Source organism: Hyperolius riggenbachi, chromosome 8 (genome assembly GCF_040937935.1).
Source record: "Hyperolius riggenbachi isolate aHypRig1 chromosome 8, aHypRig1.pri, whole genome shotgun sequence".
Lineage (NCBI taxonomy): Eukaryota > Metazoa > Chordata > Amphibia > Anura > Hyperoliidae > Hyperolius > Hyperolius riggenbachi.
In genome coordinates, this window is record NC_090653.1 from 67,879,968 (window position 1) to 67,888,733 (window position 8,766).

Consider the following 8,766-nt stretch of genomic DNA (forward strand, 5'->3'; position numbering starts at 1 on the left):
TCATTTAAAACCATGTTCTATTAAATGCCTTAAAAAGTACACCTGAACTAAGTGGGATATGGTGGCTGCCATATTTAGTTGCTTTTAAACAATACCATTGGCCTGGCTGTCCTGCTGATCTTTCATGCATCACTAGTGTCTGAATCACACCCCAAACAAGCATGTGACTAATCCACAAAGATGAAGACACCGAGAGCCCAATATAGTGTAGTATGTACTGGTAGAGTGGATATGTAAGCTAAGTATGCAGATATGGTCACAAACAAGGGTTACCATCCAGGTAACCACTATATCAGCAGGTGAGGAGATTAGACCTCTCCCCACTCAGGATTAAGAAGTCGCTCTCTGTAGATAGGAAATGTGGGGCAACACCCCTCCCCCAAGGGTGGACACAGGAACTGTATATACAGACAGAGGCGCCAAAATAATACAATTTACTAAAAATGTTAAAATGAGAGGAGGCAGAGGTGGACTTACCTCCTCCAAGCAGACACACGAAGAGACTGTTGTATATATTCAAAACAACAAGGGTTTATTTGTATACTCCAAAAAGTGCAAGTGCAATGCGTTTCACGGGCATTTCCTGCTTCATCAGGCAATAAAAAATGGAGCATGTACTCATACAGGTCTGGTGCAAAGCTAAGCACCTCTGTTTGTAGACAGAGACGCTGAGCGCACCTCTGTCGGTAGACAGAGACGCTGAGCTTTGCACCAGAGCTGTACTGGTGCACCATTTTTAGTAAATGTTATTCTTTTTGGCGCCTCTGTCTGTATATACATGTGACTAATCCAGTCAGACTTCACTCACAAACATATGATTGGCATGCTTCTTCAGGGTCTATGGCTAAAAGAGGCAGAGGATCAGCAGGACAGACAGACCATTTGAATTATTTAAAAGGAAATAAATATGGTAGCCTCCATATCCCTTTCACTTCAGGTGCTTTAAAGTGATCTGTACAGCCCATGACAATAAAACCCCCTTATATACTCCATTACAACATAGTTCTCACTGTGCTTGTGTTTTCCAGTAGATGATTAACAGCCATGTGCCTCCATCGAAAGCGTTATCTCACTGCCCTTCTCTCTTCCCATGCAGATGTCCCTGATATTTAATGAGCGAGGACTGAAGGACGTAACCCCACCGTGTCTTCTTCAGAGCTTCATCAACCACAACGCTGCCCTTTATAAGGTGTTTGTGGTAGGATCCCAGCACTTCGTGGTGAAGAGACCTTCCATACGGAATTTCCCTCTGGAAGAGACAGGTCTGTGTGACCCCATCATGACAGAGACGTAAAGCTGACTATGGACTCTAGAAGGACTGTTTTGCCTAAGCCCTAAAACACAGCATAGCACCTGACTAATAAAATGCTCTGCATCTCTCGGGGAAACTATACATTTGAGATTATAAATTCCTTTTATAGCTGAAATGCCAAAAAAAAACAAAACAAATTGTCTCCAAGACACGAGGTGGTAAGGATACATATGATACAAGGTATCAATACTGTCAGCACTTTAATATGTGTTGCGACTGAGTCTCAGAGGGTCCCCATTTTTGGCCATCCATACTCATGGCCTCATCCCTCCCATCCCGCCCACCCCATGTCTCCCACCCCATGTCTCCAACCATATCCCTCCGGCAGCATCAGACACAACCTCTACACAATGCAGATACCATACATTAGCCACATCGAGAAGGCTTGGCTCGCTGTCTCTGCTCTCATTTTTTGCAAATATAAATAAGTGTCATTCAGATGCATGCATGCAAAAAAATCAATGTACCTCCTTGGTTAAATGTCTATAAGCTGTGTGTTCTAACATTGTGTCAGGCTACAGGTAGAGAGTCTGAAGAAGGCTTGTTGGTTGAACGCTTACTCTTTTTCTGTTAAATTAGTCGATAAATGGTATCATCCTGATTCAAAATTTCCTGCTATGTGTTTATGGACTTTTTTCTCTTCACTGGTGTGCAGTCATGATGAAATAGGAAGGGGTCATCCTCAAACTATCCCCAGGAAAATAGAGGCATGAAATTGGGTGCAGCTGCTGAAACCAGTTCTTCTCTACGCACTTCTCTTGAGCTATCTTGAAGATTAGGGAAGGGAATTGGGAATAAAGTACAATTACTTTATTCCCCCTAAATCACAAGGTAATTACAACCCCACACTTGTTTAATACAATCAAAGCGTGACTCTGGTCAGTAGTGAAAAGGGGGACAATTTACTCAGTGACTACAAAGCATAAAAGTGTGCCTGGATCTATTAAAATCAACAGCGCTGTTGCACATGTGTCGGGATGATTTTACGGCACAGAGGCAGTGCTGTGTGAGGAAACAAAAATGCTCCTAGTACTTGTGGTAATGTGTGCCATAACAAACAGCATTTAAAAAAAATGCTTGCATCCATACAGGCCCCTTTTACACTAGCAGGGTAAACCTACATTGTGTTACCCTATTTTGCCACAAGGGGCTGCAAAAGCAATGAAAGTTCATGGAGACGTTCACACTTATTGCGGTCCCTTGCAATAGGCATCATGTTGTTTACTTTGGCCATGCCATCATGCTCCTCTGGACTATCTGAAAACTATACATCCTGGATGGTCATTTAGCCCTGGCCAAGCATCGCTACTGATTATTGCTACATACACACTTGAGATAAAAGTCTTTGGAAAAGGCAAGATCACAGACCAATTTTACCCCCTTTCATGTAGAATGAGAGCCATACTCTACACAGTCTATTCTATGGAGCTGAACTCCTCATCAGATAAAAAACTTTGCAAGATACTGCAAACAAAGATGCTGTAGACATTCAAAAGATCATTATCTGCAAAAGATCTGTTCCTGCAAAAGATCCTCATACGGTGTTTAATGCTGGGAATACGACTCCCGCCGCGTCCCCGCTCGTCCCCGCGGGCACTTCTTATCTTCTCTTCATTTCTCGTCCATTGTCCGCCCTCGGGGAATGAGCGCGGAATCGATCCGCCGCGTGATCGGACACGTCGGAAATTACCAATCGAGCCATCAGCGGCTCGATTGATAAGGAAAAACTGACCGTGTATGCCCAGCATAACAGACATTCATCTGCATATCTGACAATCATCTGCAGATCTGAAGATCCATCCTGGTGGATCTGATCTGCAGATGAATGTCTGTTAAACAAGGTGTGTATGATGATCTGCAGATCTCATAGACTATGAATGCATTTTGCAGGAATGGATCTTTTGCAGGAACAGATATTTTGCAGATACTGATCTGTTGAATGTGTACAGCACCTTAGTGTGTGCAGCATCTTGCAAAGATTTCTGTCTGATGGGGAGTTCAGCTCCATAGAATAGACTGTGTAGAGTATGGCTCTCATACTACATGGAAGGGGGTAAAATTGGTCTGTGATCTTTCATTTTCCAAAGACTTTTATCTCAAGTGTGTATGTAGCATTTAGCTACTGTTTTCCTGGCCTGTTTTCAGTGATTATTACTGACATACACAAACTGACCAGACCAGAAGGATGCCTTGAGCAGCTGAGATGTGGATATAATTTTAATCACCCTTTGTCGTGATTTCTGAATTTGCAACATTATGCCTCCGCGGTTATGCTAAAAGCCACAAAACGTGCGTTAAGCCATCTATATTAAGACTTCACGACTGATGGACTTTTTACTGTATTTGTCATAGCTGTCTATTATGTATAATTACAATTAAAAGCTATGTTTTATTACTTGATTACTATTTATGGGCCTGTAAACCCTAACCTTTATTTTTGTTTAGTAATTTATATTTCTGTAATGACAGGTGCACTTTCACGCCCTTATTTCACACCTCACTTTTTGTGTTTTCTGTTTGTAGACCAAAAGACAATCTACTTCAATAGCCATGATGTCTCCAAAGCAGAATCCTGTTCTCATCTCTCTCAGGTAACCTCATTGCACTTTTATTTGATCTATTAAAGGACACCTGAAGTAAGAATCATATGGGGGCTGCCATATTTTTCTTTTAAAAAATACAATTTCCCTGGCAGTCTTGCTGATCTCTTTGGCTGCAGTAGTGTCAATAACACAAATAAAAAGCATGGTTTCCAGTCATACTTCAGCCAGGAGCAGCTAATCTGCTGCATGCTTGTTCAGGATCTACGGCTAAAAGCATTAGAGGCAGAGTATCAGCAGAGCAGCCAAGCAATATGCATAGTTTAAAAGGAAATAAAGATGTCAGCCTTCATAACCCTCTCACTTTAGGTGTGCTTTAACCAGCCGGGCGGTCTGGACGAGCTCAGCTCGTCCATCACCGCCGGAGGCTTCCGCTCAGGCCCTGCTGGGCCGATTTTAGTGAAATAAAAAGCAGCACACGCAGCCGGCACTTTGCCAGCCGCGTGTGCTGCCTGATCGCCGCCGCTCTGCGGCGATCCGCGGCGAAAGAGGGTCCCCCCAGCCGCCTGAGCCCAGCGTAGCCGGAACAAAAAGTTCCGGCCAGCGCTAAGGGCTGGATCGGAGGCGGCTGACGTCAGGACGTCACTCCGCTCATCGCTATGGCGACGATGTAAGCAAAACAAGGAAGGCCGCTCATTGCGGCCTTCCTTGTTTATTCTGGGCGCCGGAGGCGATCGGAAGAACGCCTCCGGAGCGCCCTCTAGTGGGCTTTCATGCAGCCAACTTTCAGTTGGCTGCATGAAATAGTTTTTTTTTTATTTAAAAAAAACCCTCCCGCAGCTGCCCTGGCGATCTTAATAGAACGCCAGGGTGGTTAAAGCCTAAGAAACCATAATTAACTGTGGAGAGAAAGTAATTCTCATCTTTCCAGCTTACACTGTTCTCTGCTGCTGTTTCCGGTCCTCTAATAACTAGTTCAGTGGCGAAGTCTGAGGTGGGTATAGCTATCCAACAATGTCTATCCATTGTAATCCTTCCGGGTCACCCATTTGTAAAGCGGGTAACAGTCCTCTCAATAAAAGGTCAAGTATCTTGCAAGCAAGGCCGAGACAAGGTTCTCCAGTACTAGAGGTAGAGAACCCAAAGTGCGCCCCCCCCCCTCCTGAACTGTGCCCTCCCCAGTATTGGTAGTAATTGTGCGGGTATTGGCTCCCTCCCCAGTACCATAGCCAGCTGTGCCCCTATACAGTATTAGGCAACCACTCTCCCCAGAACAATAGCCAGTTACTGGGAGGGAGGAGGTGCCCCAAGATGTGATGTATGGAGTGGCTAATGTAAGCTGGATAAAACATACATAAATAGGCTTACCTCTAAAAGAAGGGGGTAGCCCAAAAAAGTAATAACATTTTTAATAGAAACCAGACACTTGAATGATAACGGGTTTCACTGATCGCAGTCCGCTTCCTCAGATCAAATAACAAAAGTGTCTCAATACTAGCGATTTGCAAGCAGGGAGCGTCTCTGCTCGTGGTGTTGGCTGCGTATGTTGGTTCCTTGGAACCCTTACACCCTTTTTTTTTCCTGGAGTGCAACCTACATTGTCGAAGACTAAATAACCCGTGTGAGAAAGGGCTTTCTTCACCAGCCGTTACACTGTGGTTCCTGGTCTTGCAACCTATTTTTTTGAGTATTCTGCACATACTGTTGTTGAGTGTCCCATACCCTCAACGTGCTACACTGTCAGGGGCTCCTGGTGTCCCTCTCATTTTTTTGTCTCCTTTCGAAGGTCCTCGGATTCCATTGGTACCACACCCTCTAATAGCCAGATGTGCTCCCATACAATATTAGGCAGCCCCCTTCCCCAGTATAATAGTCAGATGTGCCCTCCCTTATGGAGCAGTGTGGAAGGATTACAGGCAGCAGCACACTCACTCACTACTCCCAGGTGCTGCAGGTCCATCTGTCTCTTCTGTAGTGTTGCTTCTCTGCACTTCCTGCTTCTCCGTTTGGGCTCTAGTGCCCGATGTGAGAAGCAGGAAGTGCAGAGAAGAGAGACAGGACCTGCAGCACCTGGAGCTGGGAGGAGGTGAGTGAGTGTGCTGCTGGCTGGTCCCGCTGTACTCTGTAACATTGCAGTAAGGGGAGCCTGGGGGGAGGGGAAGGAGTATGGGAGCGAGCATGGGTTAAGGTCAGTATGCTGACTCAGTATCTAGGGATGTGACAAATAGCAAGGCTTAGAGATTGAGAAGGTTAATATGCCAGCAAAGTACCTACAGTATGTGCCCAATGGTGAGGTCCAGGTGTGTATAGCATCAGTATGCTAGTTCAATGCTTATATTGCATAGCTGTTTATACAGAAATATGATGCGAAAGCAGTAGGTTTTATGTTTGTCAGTGCCCTCTCTGCTTTACATTGGTTTTATTAGATAGGTTGTCTTTTAGATGGAGGGTAGTATCATGGGTCCACTATATGAATGTCTTATAGGCCCCATCGCACATACAGTAGTTATGTCCCCAGTAGGTATGCAAGTTTCACGGATCTTCTTCCTTCCAGACTCCCCTGTACTCGGATGTGCGGTCTCCATCAGATGATGCTGTCAAGCAGGTGGTCCAGAGTCTTCGGCAGGCTCTAGGAATGTCCCTCTTTGGTATAGATTTAATTATGGACACACAGTCTGGCCGCTGTGCAGTGATTGACGTCAATGCTTTCCCAGGTATGTGTCTAGTGCCAAATAACACAGTGGGAACTGGTATGCAAAGCTGGACCTATGAATGTGTGGCCAGAGAGGTGAAAGATGTGACCAGAGCAACTATTTTCCTGATGAAGGTTTTAGAACAAAAATAAACATCTGATTGGTTGCTCTGGACACCTTTGTGTTATTTGCTGTGTGTGCTATACAGGGACGGTCAAATGATTCTGAGTTGGTGCAAAATTATGCACATTTTAATGCAAATTTATACAGCTTGAATATGTATTGAATGAAGCCAAGGTCAGATTTAACTGGTCCATTTTGAAGTTGCATGAATGGTAGTTGGATAGTGTAATGGTTAGGGGCTCTGCCTCTGACGTAGGAGACCTGGGTTCAAATCTCGGTTCTTCCTCTCTAGTAAGCCAGCACCTATTCAGTAAAGAGTTCTTTGGGCGAGAGCCCGTAGCACTGCTGCTGCCTACTGAGTGCGCTCTAGTGGCTGCCTCGCAAGCGCTTTGAGTCCGACAGGAGAAAAGCGATATACAAAATAAGTAATTATTAAAGAAATAAAATAAGCATAATTCTGCATCAACGCAGAATTACAGTAAAACCCCCACTTTACAGCACCAATGGGGATTGGCTGATGCCGGATATATGTTGTTTCTGGTTGCTTTAGAGTCAATGTTACAAATAGCCCTAGCTACAAAACAGTACTATAGTACTATAAAGTAGATTTATGCATCCTGCAAGGGCAGGATTTGTTTTTTCTGGTTGCTTGAGTCTTCTGGTTAACTGAGTTCTGGATAGCAGGGATTTTACTGTATTTGCATCTCTTTGACCTTCTCTGGTGCTATATACAAATACAGATTGGGTAATTATAAGAGAGTGAAGGTGTAATACAGTCAAGGTTAAAAGATCACTACAGTGTAAAGTGATAATAATTATAGGGGTAGCAGAATGTCATAGGGCCGGTTCAGACGGACGGCTCCTGGCAGCTCATTTAACCGTTGCTAAAAGATTTCCTGGTCCCGAAAACCGTTTAGCAGAAAAGCATTTGACATCGGTACCCAGCGTTTCTTCATCATGTTTAGAGTCCCTGTGGGGACGCGGAACGGCGCAGGAAGCCGGCGCTAGACGCTACATGCTGCCTCTCTGAAAACTGATCAAACACGACGCGAAAGTCACCAATCAACAGTAAATGCACGGAGATGAACGCTTTCATTCATCTTAATACAGAACGCGGTGGATCCCAACAGTAAATACCGTGCACAGCTGCCGACAGTCGCTCATCTTAACCGGCCCTTAAGGTGCCCACTAATGATACAGTCTTGATTGTACAATCTTACCAGATCTATTCCATCTAGAAGATTAAAATAATATACTTTGAATGGTTACTTTATGTAGTCCATCATATTACACAGAAGTGGTAAGATTGTACAATCAATATTGTATCATTAGTGTGCACCTTTACAATACCAGTACAACAAAATCATCAGTATCCCTCGTGTCAGTAAAATGCTCAGAAATGGCATTATCTTACATATAAGGGCTGGTTCAGACGGACGTTTGGAGGCGTCGCGTTCATTGGCGTCGCGGCGGCTATGCGTTCGGGCTTTCAGCAGCGTTCGCGTTGCGTTCGGATGCGGTCGCGTTTTTCTTCCCTTAGGGGGACATTACCCGTAGCGGTTAACCGCCCCTGGAAGCTACATGTAGCTTCCAGGGGCTCCTTGAACGCCAGGGAAAATCGGGACCCGAACACCGCGTTTGTGCAAACGCGCATGAAAGCTTGGTACAAACGCTCCCATTCACTTGAATGGGAGCGTTTAACGCCAAGCCCCAAACGCTGGCTGTAAACGCTCTGCAAGCATCCGTCTGAACCAGCCCTTAATTTTACCAGCCATTATCCTACAGGTTAACAGTTGTGTACAGAGAGGTAACGGCTCTCAGAAGGCAGGGCTTTTTTGGGGAGGGGGAGGGCTTATTATTTTGGCCATTCCCTCTTTTAGTTGTCAGATGGTCATAACTTGAATCTTTTATTCTAAGAATCAATCTATTAATGACCAGAGCTACATTAGGAAGGAGGCCCACAAGCACCAGAGAAAATGTGGGATACAGTGTCTACTAAAGATTAGTAAAACTCAGCTTAATCGATTAGCTGGCAGCTGTGTTAATTTATCAGCTGGAAGCTAATCAGCCAGTGGCATAGCAACTGGGGATGCAGAGG

General features: G+C 44.8%; 1 protein-coding gene across 2 annotated transcripts in view; it reads left to right on the forward strand.

Moving 5' to 3' along the window:
* Window positions 1-8,766, forward strand: part of LOC137528880 (inositol-tetrakisphosphate 1-kinase-like) — a 70,615-nt gene that overhangs the window by 54,606 nt on the left and 7,243 nt on the right. For both annotated transcript variants that reach the window (XM_068250602.1, XM_068250603.1), the window contains 3 exons: window positions 1,097-1,262; window positions 3,836-3,903; window positions 6,407-6,566. In XM_068250602.1, the coding sequence (XP_068106703.1) occupies window positions 1,097-1,262; window positions 3,836-3,903; window positions 6,407-6,566 (394 nt within the window). The remainder of the gene's footprint in view (window positions 1-1,096; window positions 1,263-3,835; window positions 3,904-6,406; window positions 6,567-8,766) is intronic.